A 22,196-nucleotide genomic window follows, 5' to 3' on the forward strand; every position below is an offset into this window, starting at 1 on the left:
GAGGGCTGCTCTTAAGGCGTGGCTGGAGGTGAACTGTGCCTCCCCTGGATCCGAAGGGCTCCAGGAGCCAGGAGTGAACACAGGAGTGTCCCGCCAGCCCTGGACACCAGGTAGGTGACTTTATTCTTTAAGCAGAAGAGAGGGAGGCTCAGCACCTAGGCCGAGTCTTTGTCCTCAGCTTCTCCACCTCTCCTGGGCCTCGGAATAAAGGTGAAGAGAAATAGTGGAGGAGAGAGGAGAGGAAGATGGTCTTGGGACCCCAGACCCAAGTGCTGCACTTTGGGAGAATGAAATCTGGAGCTCCTGGTATACAGATAAGAGAACCGAGGTCCAGGAGGGAAAGAGGATTGCCAGGGGTTCCTGAGACTTGGGAAGGGAATGGACTCAGAATCCAGCCTCCTGCCTCCCAGCACGGAGTCCCTGGGGCCTGGGTCTCACTCTCTACTCATCACCCACCCCACCTCCGCCCCACCCCCGTGCCCAGACCTTCAGGGGCCGCCAAGAATCCAAGGGTGGGGACATGACCTCCATGGGTCCCCCAGGTCCCTGGCTGCTTCCCTGGGGCTGTGGGGAGAGGATGGGACAATCAGAAGCCACTCTTTGAGCATGGGGGTGGGGTGGGGATTGGGCTATTGAATCAAGGTACTTGGGGGAGACTCGGGCTACCCCCTCTGCCACCCTCTCCCTCTGCTGACCTGGACTTGTAGGAGGGAAAGAGTAAATCTGGGGAAGAATTTGGCAATGAAACAAGCAAGGAAATTTGCTAAGGTATCAGGATCCTCATCCCTTTCCAGAGCCCTTAGGAACAAAGAAAGAGATTTGAGTCCAGTGGGTGGGCGGAATCTATAAATATAGCCAAATTGGCTGGAGCCCTCTCTACCCACTCCAGCCCACCAATTTCAATGCTGAGGCCAGGGACACTCCTCTCAGCCTTAGAGCAAGAAGGAAAAAGCTAGAGATGTGTGCTGGGGGCCCCAGGAGAGGGAGGATGTCCCGGAATAAAGGAGTGAGACCAGGCCCTGCCCTGGGAGTTCAGGGAGGCTTAAAAGTGAGAAGAGTTTGAGGAAGAGCCTAAGGGCCTGCCTGCCCCTTGTTCCATCTCAGGCCTATCCCTCTGGGTTCCAGAATCCCAGAAGGGGCAGAGAGAGGTGAAAGGGATCTTTCCCTGCAGAGCCAGGGACTGCAGAGCCAGGATTGCCTGGGTTCCAATCCAAGTTCCATCACTGGATTGTGTGACCTCAGACAAATCCCTTAACCTCCCCAGCCCCACAGGGAGAGTACCCTCTGCAAAGAACTACTGAGAAAACAAAATGAGTACATTTTTAAGTGTCTGTTATTCTCATATTCCCATTATACAGAGGGGACAACTGAGGCCCAGAGAGGAAAGGACACTTGCCCAGGGTGGCACAAAAGCAGTTTCCAAATCAGTAAGCAGACACCCTGGGTCTGGTCCTGAGGGAGGACTCAGGCCCCCCAGTGTGCTCCTCAGAGTCCATGGCCCCAGGCTCCTCTGCCGGTGCCCAACCAAAACCCCCGCAGGGTGCGCTGAGATCCTGCCCCAACAAACCCAGGCCACTAAGGAGCCAAAGCTCCATGTCCTCAGCTGCTCCCAGAAAGGAACTTGGAGGCCTGTTCCCTTCCACTGCCATTTATAGACACACTTTCCGAGCCTAGGATGCACCACCCCCTCCAGGACCAGGCCAAGGAGAAGTCTGGCAGCAGGGCCGGCAGGAGCCTTTGGGGAAAAGAGGGTTCTGGCTTTTCTCATTAACTTGCTGTGTGACCTTGGGCAACTCCCATCCCCTCTCTGGACCGCAGGTGTTCCTCTGCATTTGAACTCCACGTGGTATAAAGAGTTGAGAGTCTAAAGTCCATAGCCTGGGTTTGAATCCCAGCTCTACCACTTTCTTAGATATGTCGCCTATGCAGATTTCTGAACCTCTGTGAATCTGTGTCTTCATCTGTAAAGTGGACTGGTAGTGGGGGTGCAGTACTTCCAAGGGTTATGAGAGGATTAGAAGAGCTACCGCATGTAAAAAAACCAATGCCTGGTGAATGGACAGTGCTCAATAAATGAGAGCTATTACTGTTTATTATTATTAAGGTATTATATTCTATAGAAGCCCTTATTTCTAAGCAGTCTTTAGAATTGTCCACCTGCTTTTACAAGCAGCACCTCACTGGTTCCACACCACTCTTTGGGAGGGTACAGGGCAGGAATTCACATTCCCGTCTCACAGATAAGGAAACTGACCATCACAGTTACACCTTTAAGGAACTGTTTGAGCTGGGATTCGAATCTGAATCTTTAGACTCCAGAGTTCACATTCATTTCATTTACCCCAGGCTGGTCTCAATGCCTTTTCCAGCACTGGGGTCTGACTCTAAAACAGGATGTGATGGAGGCATCTTGGAAAAAGAGAGAAGCAGAGTTGGGGAGTGCTGGAGCGGGGCACGGAGGGGCGGCAATGGCGAGGCTCAGGGCAGGCAGGGCCAGCACAGCCAGCATGTCCCAGCTCCTTACAGTTCTCTTGGCGGCCTCCGTCCCAGATCTTCTTACTTCCTACCCAGCCCCACTGTAAGAAACTACTAATATGTGACATTAAGGTGAGACAACGGGAAGAACTTTCCACAGGCAGGGAAATGAGGAAGTGAAGACATCTCTTTCTCCAGACAAGCCCCCAGGGAGTGAATATCATCTGATGATGTCACTTCTCAGCTCAAAACTGTTCTGTGGCTCCCCACTGCCCTCAGGGTTGAGTCAGCACTACTGAGCCCAGCCTGCCTTCCCCACCCTAACTTCCCCTCCAGCCACCCTCGAGTCTCTCTATCTCCCAGATGCTCAGTAATGTCTGGTGATCGCCCCTCTCCATCAGGCCTCTGAATACACTGGCCTCCCCACTCCTACCTGGCTTGCCCAGCCAGCTCCCTTTTTGTGTCCCTTCCTCCAGGAAGTCCTTCCTGACCTCTCCCGCTAGTGCCTACAGAGTCCCCTCCACCTCCCCTCCTCACTGATGACACTAGTTATGACCGCTTCCCTGCTTACCTGTTGGTTTTACCAACTGGCCCGCAGGGAGTAGCAGCTAAGTGCAGGGCCCTGACATCGGACAGCCTGGGGTCCGGCCCTGCTCTGACACTTGTTGGCCTGATGACCCTTGGGCAAGTTACTTCCCTCTCTGTGTCTCAGTTCTCCCTTTGTAAGATGGAATGATGATAGTATCTACTTCATAGGGTTCTTATGAAGCTTTTCAAAGGTTTTACATGTAAGTACCAGTGCCTACATGCATAGCAATTACTCAATAAATATTAGCTAGTATTTAACAAATAAGGTTGCGACATCGTAGATATTCAACAAACGTCTATTGAAGTTATTTTATTTAATTTGCATAATGCTTATTATATGTCAGGCATGTTCTAAGCATGTTACAAATATTACCTCACTTTATAGATAAGGAAACTGAGGCACAGAGATGTTAATAAATTGTTCAACACGGCACAGCTAGTAAGTGCCAGAGCCAGAATGTAAACCCAGGAAGCCTGGCCGCAGCAGCCAGGCTTTTAAATGAGTGAATAAATGAACCTTTGTTTGAGCGGAGGGGAGGCAGGGTTCCATCTACGGAAGTTACTCAGATTCCACCTCTGGTTTCTTTCAGGTCCCAAGAGCACCCGGTTGGCAAGTGACATCTCTGGGATGTCAGTGAAGCTGGTTGGAAGCCAGAGGTAAACCACCAGGTCACTGCCCCCAGCATGTCACAGGTGATGTCCAGCCCCCTGCTGGCAGGAGGCCCTGCGGTCAGCTTGGCTCCCTGTGAGGAACCCAGGAGGGCCCTGCACCCAGCACCCAGCCCTGGCCTGCCACCCCAGTGTCCTTACTACACCACAGAAGGCTGGGGAACACAGGCCCTGATGACCCCCACGCCCTGCAAGTTGCCCCCTAGCAGCCTCCAGCAGGCGCCACAGGCTGGAGCCAAAGGCAGGTGCCTCCTGCCGTCCCCTGGGGAGCAGATCTCGGGGGCCCTGGAAGACCTTGACTCCTACATTGACTTCTCACTGGAGAGCCTCAACCAGATGATTCTGGAACTGGACCCCACCTTCCAGCTGCTCCCTCCAGGGCCTGGTGGACCCTGGGCCGAGCCCACCCAGAGTGTTACCTCGAGGAGGAAGAAGGAGGAAGCTGAAGCCTTAGGTAAGGAGCTGGGACACAGTGCCAGACCTCATGAGGAAGGACTTTTCTATCACATCAGAATAGAGGGAACAATGTCCTGTTGGGAAGTGCTGTGCAGCCCTAAACAAGTTGCTTAACCTCTGTTTGATCTATAAAAGGGAGAAGTATGTTTCCCTCAAGATCCAATTCTATTTGGAAAGTGGTGGATAGTTGTTTTATGTAATTTTTCAGAGAATTTAAATAAGCTAATATAAATAATATTATACAACGCCAGGCACATAAATAAGGTTAACAAATGTGGGGTCCCTGAACCTCCCTGTTCTATGGTGTCTCTCTTTAGCTCCTAACCTGGCCCCCCAAAATTTTTATAGGAGTAGTATTTCTACCCACCTTACCAATAACAAGAGATATACTCCAAGTATAGATAACAGTACAATATAGAAAAATAATCGGAATGTGATAAATTTTTGAGTATTTACTACTTTTGCTTTCAATATAAGTTATTTTAGTTTAGTTTATATAGTTTAATCTTTAGTAATGGCTGAGTTTAGCCACCAGCTGGACAAAGTCTTAAAGATTTAACAATCAGCTTTCATGAGCTGGTACCAGCCAACTCCAGCACACCACCACATCCAAGAGCATCTAGAAATCCTTGCATCTGGCTTCAGTTTCCCAAAGAGTTTCAAGTATACTTCTAGGATGAGGGTCAAGGAGCAGCAGCCCCATTTGACAGGCTGGAAGACTGAGGCCTCTAGGGGTTTAAACAATCAGTACAGGTTGGGGGAGCAGTTGGATTAAAGATGGGAACCAGGAGAATTTCTACTTATTGAGCATTTATCGTGCTCTCCAGGCACTGTGCTGAGCACCTAATAATTGAAACTTTAATCCTCCCAATCCATCTCCAGGCAGTGACTATTTCATCCCCACTTTAAAAATGAAAAGACTGAGGTTGAGGGATCTGAGTAAGGAGCCAGTCTGGCCTCATCACTGGAGTCAGGCAAACCTTACACAAGCTGTTAACTTCATTTCTTTGTGTCTCAGATTCTTCATCCATAAAAGAGAGATGAGTTCTTACCGCCAGGGGGTTGCAGGGATTTAAAGCAATCACACAGTATGGGTGTTTATCACAAACCCTGGCACATTGTCAGTCATGATAAATGGTGCCTGTTTATAATCAACATTGAGCCTGTGTTTAGAATCAGCTGCCCGAGGGTGGGTTCAGGCTCTGGGGTGGAGGGAGGAGGGTCCAGCAACCACGTCTTCTGGCAGCCAGGTTCCTGGTCTCCATCCTGCCTTCTGCTCCCCCCTCAGAGCGTTGCCTGCCAGGCCTGTTACGAAAACCACCTCCATTCCCCTCTTGAGAGTCTTCTGGCTTCTTAAGGCCAGTCATGGGCATGTCTCTGCAGGGAAGGTGGCTTGGGCCTAATTACCACTGGCAGGGGCAAGCCCAGAGCTCTAATGGTAATGCCCCAAGGCAGGGGTTCCACGCACTCAAGGCCAGCTGGGGTGAGACCAGTCTCCGTGGAACATGCACATGTATGGGGTGGGGGTGTTGACAACTGGGCCCTTCCCCCAGGGGACCGATGGGCAATAGTCTCTGTTTTCAGATGCCCCAGGCACAACCTGCCGTTTTGAGGATGTGTCTAACAGACTCTGGGCAGCAGGGGGCGCCAGGGGGCGGCAGTGGTCAGAAGGTCCCGATGAAGCCATCTAGCTCTGCCAATGCAGAGATCGATTTTTGTGATGCATAAAGGTAGATATAAGCGTCTACCCTGGGAAGGAAAGAGTGAAACTTCACTTACAGCTGGGAAGACTGAGGCTCAGCGAGGGGAAGTGATGGCCACAGCCACACAGCTAGTGAGTGAGAGGTCAGCTCAGAGCCTGGGCCTCTGGGCTCCAAAGTCCATGCTCCCGCCTTTCTCTCTTCCTGGGAGCTAGTCTCCTGCCCCCCAGGGAATAAATCCTTTTGGAAGCAGCTGTAGTTCCTCTTCTGAGGCTCCACCTCCCCAGTGCTTGCAAACCTTCCCGCAGCCTCCCTGCCTCTGCCTCTTGCTTACCTTCCTTCAGACTTAGCCTGGGGGCTACAGGGGTACCCATCCCACAGGGAAGCATATACCATATCCCTTTCTTTATCCCCTCCGCCACCCATCCCTGCCTTTGAAATAGGCCCCCACATCTCATTTTCCAGAATTCCTGCCAGGCAAGGCTGTGTGCCAATCCCAGGTAAAGGGCGTTTAATAACCATCTCTCCGCCCCCCACCCACCGCCGCACCCTCTCCACCCACCTGGCCTGGGGCTGGCGTCTGCATCCACCAGGCACTGCTCAGACTTGCCTTACGGGCCTGTAAACAGCAATTGCATCGAGGTGATGGGGTGGGGGCCTCCATCTCCCCGGCCACATCCACCTCAGGGCAGCGTTGGGCGGGGGGGCAGAGGAGGGAAGGGTGCCTCCTTTCCTTCCTGTCTGCCTGCTCGGCCTCCAGACAAGGCCTTTGGAGGGTGTTTGGATGACCCTGTGGGCAGAGCCCAGAGCTTCACCAGGCCAAGAGATCCTCCCCAAAGCAGCTGAGCACCTTCTAATGGCCAAGGCCTTGAGAAAGGGTCCTAAGGAGCACCCCTCAGAAGAGGCCCCCCCAAACAGAGCACAGCAGCAGAAGTAGGTGCCTCTACCTTTCTTCACCTTGATTTCTCACCTGTTACATGGAATTAATGTTTCCTACTCCAATCGAGTTGTCATGAGTGTTAAATGAGCTCATACACGTAATATGTCTGTAGCAGTGCTGGCACCCAGCACTCAGTAAATACCAGCCTTTATTAAAAACTGTGCAGGGGGCGGGGTATAGCTCAGTGGTAGAGCGTGTGCTTGGCACACACGAGGTCCTGGGTTCAATCCCCAGTACCTCCATTAAAAAAAAAATTGTGCAATAAATGTTAGTTCTATCCCCACATTGCTCCAAGCCTCAGTTTCTTCCTCTATAAAAGCAATGCCTCCTGGCCTTGGGCATGAGGGCTCTGTTGAGGCTTGAGAGGATTATGGGCGTAAATACTATAAAGTCCTGTTTAAAAAAAAAAAAATCATGCTTGCCAACCTTCCAGAAAAATCCATTCCAAGTCTCCTCTTTCAGAGCCCACAGTCCATTCTGCCAAATACTCTCCTCTTGCCCTCAGCAGTGGGACCCCCACCTGAGCCAAAGAGTATTCAGCATCCAGCCAATACTGCCCCTCAAAAGCAGGCAGGCAGGAGATGCTCCTCGAAGCCCAGGTGGGCCAGGCTCCAGGTTCCATTTACCAGTGTGTTTCCAGCCTCACTGCCACCTTGGGAGGTTGGCTTTAGATCCCCACTTTGCAGATGAGGAAACTGAGGCTCAAAGCAGTTAGGAAAGTTCCCAGATGTCTCCTGGTGAGAAAGTGGCAAAGCCAGGACTCATATCCAGGTTTGGTTGTTGACAAAGCCAGGCCTATTCCTCCAGCCCCTGAAACAGCATGCCCAGGTCAGCCTGCCAGCCCCCTGTATCTGATGCAATCCTCCACCCCCACCCTGGGCCCAAGCAGGCTCAGACAGAGGCAGTAACCATGAGCAGGGCCAGTAGGTCCTACCCAGGAGCGGGCTGGGACAGGCAGGGACTCCACAGTCATGCTGGGTGGGGGGATGGTGCATTGCCAGAGCCCAAGGGTGGGAGGCTGGCAGATAGGAGTGGAGGGTGCAGTTTCCTGCTGACTCTGTCCCAGTTTCCATCCTGGGAAGCCGGAGGCAGGACTCACAGCCCTCCAGAAGGGAGCAACTTGGTAACCCCCATCTTTCAACACCTTCGCTGGAACAGCACCGAGGACAGCTCCCCTCCCCCAAGTAAGGAGGTGAGGTACCCATCCTCACCATGGGGAGAACCACAGGGTGCCCCACTCCAGGAAGGAACAAGGTCTCAGAACAAGAGTTCTAGGTGTCCCCACTGGCGAAAGGACAGAGCATCAGAGTGAGTCAGCAGCCTGGGGCGTGCTTACGAACCATCACCCCTGGTCCACAGCTCAACAAGGCTGCAGGCTGTGCCCTCGGGGAGTTCTCTCTCTAACGCAGAGTCCTCAAACTCTAAAGTGCACCCAGATCCCCAGGGGTCTTGCTAAAGTGCAGATTCTGATTCAGCAGACCTGGGGTTGGCCGAGATTCTGCCCAACTGCCCAGCTCCTGGGTAAAGCAGTGCTGCTCGGCAGGAACCACAGTGGGGCTTCCCAGGGCACCTTGGAAACACCTAGGGAGTGAAACAGACACCCTGAGGCCTGGGCCCATCCCCAGAGGTTCTGGTCTAATTGGCCCGGGCTTTAGGACTTTTAAAAGCTCATTGAGTGATTCTAGTGTGCAGCCAAGCTTGAGAACCCCTTCCTCTAGTGCAGGCACAGACACAGAAACAGCTTTCACACGCCTGAGTAATACAGACATCCAAAGACGTGACCAGTGCGCTGCACAAAGCAGTCATTTCAACCTGGGGAGTGGAGCACACATGAAGGAGAGGCTCTTCCAGTTTTAAAGGGCTTACTATGTGCCAGGCACGGTGCTGCACCACCTTTGTTCATCTCAGTTCATCCTCGCTGGAACACCAAGAGGCTGGGTATGGTCGCCCCATCTTCCAGGTGTGGAAACTGAGGCTCTAGGTGGTGAAGTCATTTGGCCAAGGTCTCTCAGACAGTAAGCGGCAGAGCCAGATCGGAAACCCAGGTCTGACTGACTCTCAGGCCTGCACTCGTTCCACTGCCTCTCCCCACTCAAGGGAACATATCACAAAAAGGGTGACTCTGGGACCAGGCCCTGAAGGTGGAGCTGAATGCTGATCCTGATGTAATAAGTTTCACCGCTCTGAGCCTCAGTTTCCTCATCTGTATCAGACAGGGGAGACCAGATGGTCTTGAGGACACTTCTGGCACCCCTGTTCAGTGAACCCAGGTTCCTGGCTTTCATCAATGCTCTGCTTCTCTCTCCAAAGATATAAAGTACATTGAAGTGACCTCCACCAGATCAAGATGCCATGATGGTCCCCAGAGCTGCTCCAGCCCGTCTGTCACCACACCCTTCGGCTCCCCGCGCAGTGGTGGCCTCCTCCTTTCCAGAGACATCCCCCGAGAGACCCGAAGCAGCAGCGAGAGCCTCATCTTCTCCGGGAGCCAGGGCAGGGGCCACCAGCGCCCCTCTCCCACCTCGGGGGCTCCCCCCTCTCATCCCCCATCCTCTCCCAGCATCTCCATCCCTTGCGTGGGGAGCAAGGCCTCAGGTCTCAATGGCTTGGGCTCCCCACTGCTGGCTTCCCCACGCATGGAAAAGGGGCTAGGGGGCCCCACCCCACAGCTGGGCTGCAGGGTCTCTGTGCTGTCAGCCAGCCCTGCGTCTGATGTCAGCTATGTGTTCGGAAGGTAGGTCACTTCCGCTGTAGCTTCTGACAGTGCCTGCACCACACACACACACACACACACATCCTAAATCACAACCCTGCTCTTTTCTGAGCAAAATCTGGGCATGTGCCAAAAATAAGGGTGAATGTTCTCTTTCAGGCCATCATAGCCAGTTGGATCTCTAGGTTTCCTCAAGCATTTAGAACACAGTTCAATACACAAACAATCTTGACTTACACCTACTTCTTGGGAAAAAGAACCACTGCATTAATGAGGCCCACCTGTATCTTTTCCAGCCCTCATACAACCCATTTCAAGGAAGGTTTTTTTTTTTAAACCTCAAACCACAGGGATGTAAACAGAATTAGGGAGTCTGGGGTGAACCATCTAGGAAAGAAAAGCCTCCTTTATCTTTTTTATTTTTGCAGCCTCTTTTATTGAAGTATAGTCAGGTTACAATGTGTCGATTTCTGGTGTACAGCATGATGCCCCCTTCATCTTAATTCCTGGCAAAACCTAGCAGGAGGGAGGCAAACCCACCTGGGCATTATTTACAATCTCCCCAGCCCAGTTCTCTGCGGGCCTCACAGTAGAGCCGCACACGTTCCCATCCTGCCCAGGAAGACCAATCTACAGGACCTCTGTCCCCCATACCAATTCCAAATCCACTGTGCCAAAGCAGTCCCTGGCAAGGAGACTGGGATTCTGCAGCCATGCCCATTGGCAGGGCCCTCCGAGCTCAAGGAGAAGTCTGGCTGGATGCAGAGCTGGCCTCCTTCTCGTCCTCCAGCTGGGGAATTCCCTCTACATGGACCATGAATACGGTCCAGCACAGGTCCAGCCTATGTGCAGAACTCTTGAGAGGGATGGGGGAGCTGATGGGACAACTCAGTCGGAACTGCCTGGCTGGGAAGGCAGAGGGAATACAGTCCAGCTAAGCCTAAATGACCTGCAGGGGGCGGGCCCATTGGCTACTTTAACTGACCACAGATCTTACAGTGCAGGGACACTTCTGCATCCTTCAGCATCCTTGGGGATCAGGTGGGCATGCCCACTGCTCGGGACTATGGGTGGGCAGGGACTGTACACTACTCTGACCAAAGCCATAGGCACCCAGATCACTAAATTCCAGAGCCTCGCTCTGGCCCCCAAGTGTCACCCCAACCCCCTAACACTCTGCCTGTCTGGTGCTCCCTTCTTCTGCAGCAGCCAGTCCCTCCTCCACTCCAGCATCTCCAGCCATCAGTCATCTTCTAGATCCCTGGAAAGCCCAGCCAGCTCTTCCTCCAGCCTCCACAGCCTTGGCCCAGTGCCCTTGAATACCAGAGTCAGTGACTTCCGGGTCCCCAGCAACCCCACCCCAAGCGTGGGCCAGCCCAGAGCAACCCACTCCCCACCACTGGCCAAGGAACATGCCAGCAGTTGCCCCCCCTCCATCACCAACTCCATGGTGGACATACCCATAGTGCTGATCAACGGCTCCCCAGAACCAGGATCTCCCTCACCCCTGAGGACCCCAGGACACCAGGACTTTGTCCGATCCGGGACTACTTCCTCCAGCAATGCCTGTCCAGCGACCAGGAGCCACAGCCAGACCCTGCCAGATGCTCTTCTCAGCACATCCCCAGAGGGTAAGTTGTAAACCAATCAATGCCTCATGCGTTCTAAGGTTTGGCTAAGAGGGAGAAACAAAGCACCAGTGGGTTTCTGCCACAGCAGGTCAACCCACTGATGAAGCAAGCACTGTGCTAAGTAGTAGGGACACAGTCTAGAAAGAGAGACAAAAACCAAAGAATCACTGTAGAGCAGGATAAACACAGAGGTAGAGAGATGTTCCAAGTCTTATGGGGCCACTGAGGAAGGAGTAAGCCTTTTCGTCTGGAGAACTGGGAAGGCTCCTCAGAGGAAGTGACATCCTCGCTGGATCTGGAAAATGAATCAAAAGCCCGTGGCCAGAGCAGGAGAGGAAGGGCATTCCCAGCAGAGGGAACTGCCAGTCCATAGTTGTGAAGGTGGGAAAGCACATGACATGCTTAGAAAGTGACTGGAGTGTTGGGTGCGGGGTAAGGTCCTTGAGAGTAACTTGGGACCAGATTGTGAAAGACCCTGAACACCAAACTAAACAGTGGATTTTACCCATTAGGCAACAGGGCAGCATCAGAGACTCTCAAAAGGAGAGTGATGGGGAGGATCAGAGGCACATGTTCAACAGGATGAATTGCAGGGCCTGGCCTGGCAGGGAGAGCCGTTCTCATTTGGTTCTGTTTGGGTTTTCATCATGAAGTGGTCCAGACAGGCTGTAACGGGGGCCCAAACCAGGGTGAGGCAGAGGGTGGAGGAGAGGGGACAGAGCCAAGAGACCCTCAGGATATGGAAGCAGCAGGCTTGATGAGTAACCCTAGAGCGGGAGAGGGAGCGTCAGCCCTAATGCTGACGTTCGTGAATGACGAACACAGACAGGGGGAGGACGGAGTAACGGAGACAATGCATTCCAGTTCAGACAGCTAAAAACCACAAAATAGCAAACACCCTCCTTCCCGTAGTCTGTGACTACAGGCGTCCAAAAAGAACAAAGCCAACCAGAACCCAAAGCAGTAACAAAGCAGTAAACATGGAGGCGAAGCCTTAGCACCCCCAGGGTGCGGCTCTCCTAGGAGCAGAGCTCCCAGCTGAGCCCCAAGGACCCTGTCAGTGGGTCGCTTCTCCCTCGTGGCTCAGACATCCCCTTCCCCACCTCCGGTTTCTCAGCCCTCACTTGGCCACAGACATCAAGGGACTCCTGGAGGGTGTGAAATGCTCACTCCAGCCCACTGCTGGTTCCCACTCAGGAAGCCATGTCAGTGCAACCAAGGGAATATGAGGTGACAAGCATGCCTTTGAAGCTGCTCTGATCATTTTCCTAGGACAAATCGTTTGCAGATTGCAGTACATTTCTTATAATGAGTTACTCTCAACTGGCCTCAACACACCTTTTCAAGATGCTCTGTGCCTTAGGGCCCCAGGAAAAAGGACGTTTTGGCATCTCAAAGAGCACATTTACTTAGCCTGGTGATACTGCCGTCCTGGTTTGGTGATGTCCCAGATGATCACTAATTATACTCCAGGATATTATCAAATTCTGCAGAATAGTCTCAAAACAAAATTCATCTTAATTTTCAAGGCTATTGGAGCATTAAAGACCCTCAGGGATTTTTAGTCCCCTCAGTCCCTTCTGGGCTTCAGGAGGGCAACAGTTATCCCAGATCAGAATCAAAAGTCTCATCTCCTGACTTCCAGGTGCAGGTTCTTCTGCCAGATCTACTGTTTTCCTTTCTTTCTCCTTTTCTTTCATTTTCTTTTGCAAACTGAATATACCTCCAAGTAACTCATAGGATGATTAAAGGGGGAGGAAAATGTGAAATTAAACAAATGATGCATCTCAGAGTCCCTTAGTTATGCCTTATTTCAGTCTCTACCAGGCAATATTCAATCTGAGAAACTGTTTCTCATTAAATCAAGGTTTTATCTATTTGTGATTTATTACCAAGGATACAAGGGGAGACTCCTAGATCCTAGTCCCACCAAGCCCTGGGACTCTTCCGATGGATTTTGCCTCTTTAGGCAATTGGAGATAAAATGGGGTAGGGGGAGGGAAGGGTGGGTTGAAAGCGACTGCTGGGCAGAGGAGGGGGAAGGGTCTCTCAGCTCCCCTCTGTCCAGCCTACAGGATCCCCCTCCTCTGTCTCTCTCCAGGTCCCTCCAGGGACATGCAGCCCACCATGAAGTTTGTGATGGACACATCCAAATACTGGTTTAAGCCAAGCATCACCCGAGAACAAGGTAAAAGGAAGCACTGTGTTTCAGGGAATGAGTGACCCAGGAATCAGGTCTGGGTCCTGGCATCCCGCATCAGGCAGATGGGGCCTTGAGTCCATGTAGAGGAGGGACCAGCAGATGGCACGTCCAGGGAAGGGTGGGGAGGGGGTGCGGGGCAGGGGGGTCCTGAGGACCTCCATGACCTAGGAAATAATGCCTGCAGCAGGAATGGTGGAGGTTAGACAGTAGAAGGGACTTCCTGGGAACAAAAGGTGATTCTGTGACATCTGTTCTATGAAGACCCTACGGGGCTGATGCACTGAGGGGGTCAGGGTAGGGTGGTAACTATCTCTGACCCAAGGATTGTTCCAGCCATTGAGCTGCTGAGGAAGGAAGAACCAGGGACTTTCATCGTGAGGGACAGTTCTTCATACCGAGGATCCTTTGGCCTTGCCTTGAAGGTGCCAGAGGCCCCCGTGCCTGCCCAGAACCGATCAGGTAGGCACTTGTCTCTGTCCTCGCTCAAGGCCTCTCAGAGGCAACAGGGTGTGGTTACTGGGTGACCTTGGGCCAGTCCCATAACGACTCCTGGGAGGAGGGTCTACCTCAGGGCCCTCCCAGCTGCCCTCCAGCACCAAGGCTCTATGAGAAGTTTCTTTTGCAGTGACCCAAAGCTGCCTCTGCCTCCTCAATTCCCCAGATTCCCTGCTCTGCTCTCGTAGTGGGAAGAGGAGGAGGGTCCCAGCCCCCCTGCCAAGCTGCTCTCTTCTGGGTGCCCACCTCTGTCTAGCCCGGACTTACGCAGAGGGAACCTAACACAGTAAGACTGTGCGTGCTAGCTTATCCTCTGTAGTCTTGCGCACACAACATACATCCATAGGGCATCCACCCTGCCCCAGGCACCGTGCAGGTGTGCACCGGGGAGACCACACCTGGGAAAGATACAGAAACAGATCATTGCATTACAAGGTACCTGAGTCACAGCCCCTCACCTAAACCCCAGGAGTGGAACCAGTGGAGTAACTGATGCTCCAAGAGGGAATCAATGAACCCCCAGAACAACCAAGTGATAAAGCAAGAGGATAAAAACTCCAGTTCCACATTCTCTACACCACACCTCTCTGTTTAAATAAGAAAGTGACTTCTGGGGCCGTGTTGGTTATCAGAGAAACCTTGCCAAGGAGCCCAAAGCAAGCCGGAAGCTGTGGGCGGGTGAAGAGGCAGGGGGCGTGGTCTGCCCTCCCAGGGCCAGGCCAGCCTGGCGCCAGGAGCATAACAGCACCTGGGGTGGGGTGGGGTGGGGTGCGGTGGGGTCGGCGGAGGGAAATCAGGGGGAAGAATTTTGAGGTTTCGATTTGATCTAAACAGCGTCGGAAACCATCCTTGACAGCTGTTAAAACCAAGAAAATGGTCTCCTGAAATAATTACTGGACACGGAAGCTTTTGAGCAAAGGTGTCAGCAACTCGTTTGTGGGAGACCTTTAGGGTAGGATTCCTACCTGCCTACCTGCAGAGGCAGGGGGATGAACAAGTTAACCTCTGGATGCATCTGGAGGATGCGCTTCAGAAAGTGAGTTGGGCGGTGTTTGGCGAACCTCGAGCCTGGAACTCCCAACCACATGCACTCTTTGTTCTTTCTCTGTCCAGGCGAGGACAGCAGTGATCTCATCCGCCACTTCCTCATTGAGTCTTCCGCCAAAGGGGTGCATCTCAAAGGAGCAGACGAGGAGCCCTACTTCGGTGAGCCTCTCCAGCCCGAAGGCCCTTGGGGGACCCCCAGCCCTTCCCTTCTGGGCTGGGCAGGTGACCTGGGGACCACCTCCTTATGTAGGGCTCCCGGTTTCCCTGCAGGGAGCCTCTCCGCCTTTGTGTGTCAGCATTCCATCATGGCCCTGGCCCTGCCCTGCAAACTCGTCATCCCGCAGAAAGGTGGGTCTGGGCCCCTGACCTGTTTGTTCTCAGTAGAAAGGTGCCTGAGGTGTCACTTCTCACCTTACTTGGGGATTGCTTTAGTGTGGCAGTTAAAAGTGCAAGCTCTGGAGTCCAGCAACACCTCCAGTTCTTAGCTGTGAGAATATGAGAAGGTTAACCTCTCTGAGCCTCGGTTTCCTCAGCTATGACATGGGCACAGGTGTCATCACACCTACTTATAGGATGGGTGGGGGGATTCAGTGAGAGCTCAGGCAAGGCTCTTGGCCCCACGCCTGGCGCAGAGTAGATATTTGAGAAATAGTAACCTTCCTGGAGAGGCTGAAAGCAGCATTAACCTGCCAATTTGGTGAGGTTTGGTTTTCTTCCAGGTCCAACATTTACTGGGCACCCCCTCATTCATTCACACCTCACTCCAACCCTGTGAAGTAGGCCTTGCAGTTAGCATCCCTGTTTCACAGAGAAGAGGCAGGTTTGAGGCGTTAAGTAATTTACAGAGTCAGACCTCGATCCCAGATCAGGAAGCCCCATCCAAGCTTACAGTCCAGCTGGTCCCCCAGATGGAGCACCTCATCTCAGTGTGGGGTGTGGGAGGAGCAGCGAGGGGGGTTCTGGGAAAGGAGTCGAGGCCAGAGGAGCCCCTGGTTTGGTGGTGGAGAGGGCCTCCCTGCTTTCTGTAAAAAAGGCATGGGTTTGGAGGGGGGTCCGGAAGAAGGGAGAAAGTCAGGGGCCTTTGAGGACCAAGTCCCAGCTGCAGTCCAGGGGCTGGAGGAGGGAGAGGGACAGAGGGATCAAAAGGTTTACAAGCTGGCATTTGGAGAGCCCCAAGGTCTGCCTAATCACAGAAATCACACCTGGTTTCTCAGCCAAGTCACTTCCTGAAGGTGGGGGCGGAGGTGGGAGATGTTCACAGGGCCTGTTCCTATAAGAGAGGTCCACTGACTGCACCTCCGCCCCCCTGGGGGCCTGTTCTTTTGCTTTGGCTCAGAATTGGGAGGTGGAGACGGGGCCTCAGATCCCTCTGTGGATGGCCGGGCCTCCTGTCCGAAGAAATCTGCAGGTGAGTGGTACGGGGGAGGCTCCGGGCTTAGCTGTGTCCCCGGAGGGCACCTCCCAGCCCTGCGCACACGCACACGCAGGTCCACACGTGTTTCCCATTGCAGCTTTATTGCTTCATCTTTAACAAGGTGCCACATTCCTCCCCCACCCTGTAAGCCAGGAGAGGAGAGGCTGCAGGCAGTCGGCCAGGGGCAAGAGCTTCGGGCAGGAGGGAGGTGCGGGCAGTGAGGCTTACACCCCGTCCTGCACACACAGACGTGCTGGGGTCTCTCTGGGTCTGCAGAACCTGTCCTGGTGGTGTTCTCTGGGTCTGGGATCCTCTGTGGAGCGTCAGGTCCAAGTCCTGGGGGTCCTGGGGAATTTACAGGGGAAAGGTTACTTTTCTTCACATCCGGGGGCCAGACACAGGTCAGCACTGTCTGAGTGACAGCTCCTACTCTGTGTCCCTGAGCACAATGGCCCCTCCCCATTCCTGACTCCTCTCCCTTCTCCCAAAAAGGAGCCAGGGCCCCAGGCAGGTAGGGTGGAGGTAGCACTAGCCAAGGGTCTAGACAGAAGGAAGGTTTGCCTGGACGCCCCTATACACAGAGCATCACCCCCTCCCTTGTCCCCTGCTGGAGGGCCAGGGGCCAGAGCAACACAAAGCAACAGATGATCCCAAAGTCCTCTGGAGTTGGCCCAAAATTTCAGTCACCCACAAGTGCCATGCTGGCTTGCCTGGTGGCTCAAAGAGGAGCCCTACGAGATTTCCCAAAGAACAAAAGCACCTCCATCTTCTGGCTCTGGGCACAGGGAGCACCAGGGCCTGGCTGACTCCCACCCACCCAGTGGACTCTGGCAGGGCCCAGCGCAGTATCTGCAACCCACAGGTTGCCACGCCCTGTACCTGAGCTCCGTGAGCGTGGAGACCCTGAGCGGAGCCCTGGCTGTGCAGAAGGCCATCTCAACCACCTTGGAGAGAGAGGTCCTCCCCACACCCACCGTGGTCCACTTCAGAGTCACTGAGCACGGCATCACCCTGACTGATGTCCAGAGGAAGTAAGGGGCTTCCCTTGCCCGGGGGCTGCAGGGCTGGGCAGCATAAGCTGGAGGCGAGGGCTGAGACAGCTGTGGGTCAGCAATGGAGAGGAGGTTCAGGCTCCAGGACCCAACAGGGACAGTGACATGCTGAGTGACTCCAGGCAAGTTCTCTGCCTTCTCCAGACCTCAGTCCAATGACCTCCTGCCAAAGTCCCCCTTCATCACTGACTGATGGATTTGGGATTAACCAGTATCCACTGGCACTGAATAAATCTGCACCCACTGATGAAACAACTTCTGTAGGCCAGACTGGCTGACCAGTGGGATGCGGTGGAAGGAGGCCACTCCTTCCCAGCCTCAGGGATTCAGTCTAGCAAAATCCTGGTCCTGGACTGGAGGAATAAGGGATGACCAAGACGTGACTCCTATCCTCGAATAGTTCACTGGCGTGGTAGGCAGCGGGGGGAGGAAGGGGTCAAAAACCCCAACATATAGGACACAAGGCAGACACACTTCATAAAAGGAGAGAAAGATAAACATGTGCCCAGGCCCAGTCATGGGAAAGGTCACCAGGCTGTCAGGGGACGAACTGGGAGGCTTCTTGGAGGACAAAGAGCTGGAGATGATGGAGGCGAGGAGGTGGGACCGGCTCTCACCAGCTCCCCTTCTCTCCCCGCCTCCTCCCAGGGTGTTTTTCCGGCGCCATTATCCCCTCAGCACCCTCCGCTTCTGTGGCATGGACCCCGAGCAACGGAAGTAAGTTCAAGGCTGCGCCAACCTTAGAAGGCCATCTGGGGCCTAGCTGCTCACGGACGCTGGGATTGGGATCTCAGACAGATCCTGTGAACCTGGAGGGGTCAGGAGCAACAGAATGAGGGGAGGGGTGTGATGGGGCAGGGATGCGGCTGGCCGTTGTCCCCTGATGCTTGGCCAGAGTCCTGGGGAACGGAGCCAAGATTCGGTCCTCATGACTGTCCGTGTTCCTTTCCCGCAGGTGGCAGAAGTACTGCAAGCCCTCCTGGTAAGGCCTCCGTACCCACTCAGTTACCACGAGAGGGCTCCCTGGGGCGGGCCCGGACCCCGCGCAGGGAGGGAGTTAGGGAAGGCGGGAGGCCCTGCCCTGACCTTGAGCACGAGCCCTGGCCCTCGGGGACCCTCCGGTTTGATCAGGCCAATGGAAGCCTGGAGCCCTCGGTCTCACGTGGGAGGCGCAGGCTGTCATCTGTAGGGACACCCCAGTCTAATGGTCAAGATGCTTCTTTGTCTTCAGGAAGCTTTCACTCTGACCAGGGAGACACAGATCCTGTCCTCAGGGGGCCCCTCTCCAATCAAGGGAACGATCCCTGATCTTGAACTCAGGGATCTCCCAGTTGGACAGGGGAGGCACATCCTCCCCTAGCAGAGACTCCATCATAATAAGGTGGGGGAGCACTTGGCTGGGGACAGTCAGGGAGCAACACTGTGTAGGCTGAGGCCCCCATTCCCAGCCTGGCACTTCCCCGGTCCCACCCCTCACACAAGCTCTCCTCTCCCACCAGGATCTTTGGGTTTGTTGCCAAGAGCCAGACCGAGTCACAGGAGAATGTCTGCCACCTCTTCGCAGAGTATGATGCGGCCCAGCCAGCCTCACAGGTCATCGGCCTGGTGGGCACTTTCCTGCAGGACCCAGAAAGGATGTAGGGGAGGGAGCTTCCCAGATGAATCCCAAAGGGCTTGCTCAGGATGCCCCCTCCAGCCTGAACAAGGGGCTTGTGGCCATGCTGATGGACCAATCTATGGGGTTGGAGAACAGTACCAAGTTGAAACCCTTGAACCCACTATGACCTTTGGCAGTGACCTTCGTCCAGAGCCCCCTGGGCCTCAGTTTCCTCAGCCTTGAAAAAGGCCAAAAGACAGGATCAGCTGTTCCTCCCAGATGTCGGTGGGCACATTAACGAGCTCCCTGTGATGCTGAAGCACATCAGCGCCTGAGGACCCCCACATGGAAACAGCCTCTGAAGACCCCTGACTCCATCAGCCTCGACACTCCTGACATATCAGCCTGAGTTAGAGACCTGTGACCCCTGTTTCATGGCCAACAGCAGGTGCTGGGTCGGGACCCTTGGGCCCTGGCCAGAGGCTTGCCTGAGACAGATAGTATGCAAGGGTTGAGGACCAAAGGAACGCCTCTCTTTCCCTCCATATCTGTTCCTTTCCCCATTTCCCTGATGGTTTCTTGGGCAGCTATCACCAAAACCAAGCTAGATCTGCCTGCCCTGGATTCTTCAGGCCAGCGTGGCCATGGGCAGGTTAGCAAGTGGGAACTTGCCCCCATAGTCAGAGATGACCCAGCTGTCCTCAAGATCTTGATGTCTAATCCCCTCCATTGCAAGTGAGCATCAGCTTCATCTTTTCTTTCATTTTCTCACAAGTGACTGTGCCACAACTGCCTAATCTTACTTGCGTAACCCACACCTAGGGGTGGGGGCAGGGAGACCCCCTGCTTGCTAGAGCAGACACGAGAGCCAGCTGTCTGGTTCTGCCTCAGCCCCGGTCTTTCTTGCTGAGTCCTCTCTGTCCCCCAAAACACACACACACATACACACACACACACACACACACGCACACACCCCCACCCCCACTGCGGCGGCAACTGGCCTCATAGCCACATGAGGGCAGCAGAGAGTTAAGAATGCAAACCGGCAGCCTCCCCAGGAGGCTTGGAGAAGCTGGGTGGTCTTTCCTGCCCCACCCCCATCCCCATCAAGACCCCGGAGACGTTGAAATCATTTGTATAGCGGAGCTGGGATCCTCAGAAAACTACACCCTGAAGGTGGAAGAGGAGACTCAGAGAAAGAGCCCACTTCTCTATGAGGGACAAGTGCCTGCTCCCTCCCAACTGGGGGCCCTGCCAGAGAATCATTATCTTTGGCCAAAGTTGGGCCTATTGGTTTTCTGGGTTATTATTTCAACCCAGAAAACCAAACCAGACTGAAGCAGCCCTGGGCTGGCGGGACTGGCTGAGACCAGCCCACCCAGCCTGTGGTCAGCACTGCCCCACTCCCAGAGACTACCGAAAGCTAGACAAGGTTCTCAAGGTCACAGTGCCCAAGTTCTCAAGGTCACAGCCTGGGGGCTGGCAGACAGCCCCCCTCATATACTCATGGGCACCTTATAGCTTCCATTGTGGAAAATAAAGTGTCGGTCCTTGCACAAGAGTTGGTCCTGAGGCATTCAAGGCATTCCCTCAGAGATGGAAACCTGAACAGAAAGGGGGACCTGAGGTGGCAGGTGGCTGTGTCTTCACCCCCTCCCACATCCTGGCCATAGCAGGACAGTCTCCACTGGCTTCCACTTCATGAACCGTCTCTTAAGCCATCTGTGTCCCCCTTGTGTCCGACATACCCGTTTTCCTTCTTCACAACCCCTTTCCTGCCACTCTGCCAGGAAGACAGGAGGCCTGAGATGAGCACGTGTGACAGCCCTGCCAGCTTCCAGGGCCTCACTCGGGCTCCCTGAGGGCGAGGAGAGGTGGGTGAAACGTGAGCAGTTCAAGAGGAGTCCGGAAGAGTCCTTCAACACACATGAGCCCCAAGCTACCAGCCCAGCCCTGGAGACTGGACAATGGCCCCATCATTCGTCCTGGTTCTGCGGGATGACAGTCCTCCCTCCCACCTCCAGTCCCGCAGTAACGCTCCCACCAAGACTTCTCCAGACCCACTGCAGCTAGAGGTTCCAGGTGGCCAGGTCACAGAACGTCTCACCAAGTGATGCAGGAGGGGGCTGCAGGGGTCTTCCTCTCCCACAGAGCCTTAGGAAGGGGACAGTTGCCACTTCTGTTTGGGCTGAGTTGTGTGACACCGTGGCAGGGGCTGCCCTGGAGGAAGTGGAGAGACCTTCCCAATGCCCTTGAACCAGCACTGAGTAGCCCTGCCTCCCCTCTCACTGCCCACCTGCAGTTCCCAGGATTGGGGGTTCTCTTCCCCTGCCCAGCCCCCTCCCTGGCCAAGGACAGAGTCCACGGGAAGTAATGACCTCTGCTGCATTTCCATAGCTCATCTTTCCTCCAGGAAGACTTTACAGAGAACCTAATGACTTTTGCTGAGGGGCAGAGCAGCCAGCCCAGCAAAGGTCACTTCTCCCAGCTTCCCACCCTACCCGATCCTCTTCTCCATCCCTCTTGCTACACACACACACCACCAGTCATCTCTCCCCACTTCCCCTACCCAGTGTCTCCTTCCTCGCCTTTCTCCTCATCAGACCTTATCCACACACTCACCCCCAAACCCATCCTCTCCCCCTTTATGGAAAACCTCTCTCACTCTTGTCCCATTAAATCCCCTCACCCCTCTCTCCCAGGTGGCTGGACCCACAACAAAGCCAGCTGCTGCTAGAGGTGATGAGAAAGGAGGGGAAGCAGCTCCCTACATCACCATTTTTCAAAACTCAGATTCCATTGCTCTTTAAACCCTGACTGCTCTCTGGCTACAGAGCAGACTATCCAGAAGGCTGAAGCACCCTCACCCCTACCCCATCTGACCAGCCACCTCCCCTGCACGCATGTCCCACTGAGGGCTGAGGCAGCTCACCTCTGCTCTTTCATCTCCTGGGCCTCCTGTCCTGACCCCTCATGCCATCCAATAGGCTGAGGGCTTGGAACCAGGGCAGGAATGGGAGGCTAAATTCTCCCAACCCAGAGGTCAGTACCTGATTCATGCCACAAATGTTTCCTGGCTGCATGCTTTGTTCATGTGAGTCACAAAAACAGAGAAATAGAGCAGTGTTATAATGGAGGTTTATAGGAGCCATGCAGAGCTGGCAGGAAGGGTAGAAACAGGGAAGATAAATTTTCCCTATTTGGGGAAAATGAGGG

The 22,196-nt window shown here is 54.1% G+C and overlaps 1 protein-coding gene across 2 annotated transcripts; it reads left to right on the forward strand.

Annotated features, from left to right (window-relative positions):
• On the forward strand, positions 1–20,534 carry TNS4 (tensin 4). 2 transcript variants are annotated; one of them, XM_072938684.1, is made up of 14 exons: positions 26–110; positions 3,654–3,720; positions 4,099–4,186; positions 9,139–9,562; positions 10,748–11,172; positions 13,274–13,360; positions 13,709–13,834; positions 14,984–15,076; positions 15,188–15,265; positions 16,254–16,325; positions 17,194–17,362; positions 18,032–18,100; positions 18,339–18,365; positions 18,883–20,534. In XM_072938684.1, exons 4-14 carry the CDS (start codon positions 9,465–9,467, stop codon positions 19,022–19,024), a joined length of 1,386 nt encoding a protein of 461 aa, XP_072794785.1. In that variant the 5' UTR covers positions 26–110; positions 3,654–3,720; positions 4,099–4,186; positions 9,139–9,464; the 3' UTR covers positions 19,025–20,534. The 2 variants fall into 2 exon arrangements, with proteins under 2 accessions (XP_006214341.1, XP_072794785.1); XM_006214279.4 differs by having other exon boundaries at positions 1–110; positions 3,654–4,186.
• The last annotated feature ends 1,662 nt before the right edge of the window (positions 20,535–22,196 follow it).

The sequence above is a fragment of the Vicugna pacos genome, chromosome 16 (assembly GCF_048564905.1).
Source record: "Vicugna pacos chromosome 16, VicPac4, whole genome shotgun sequence".
Classification (NCBI taxonomy): domain Eukaryota; kingdom Metazoa; phylum Chordata; class Mammalia; order Artiodactyla; family Camelidae; genus Vicugna; species Vicugna pacos.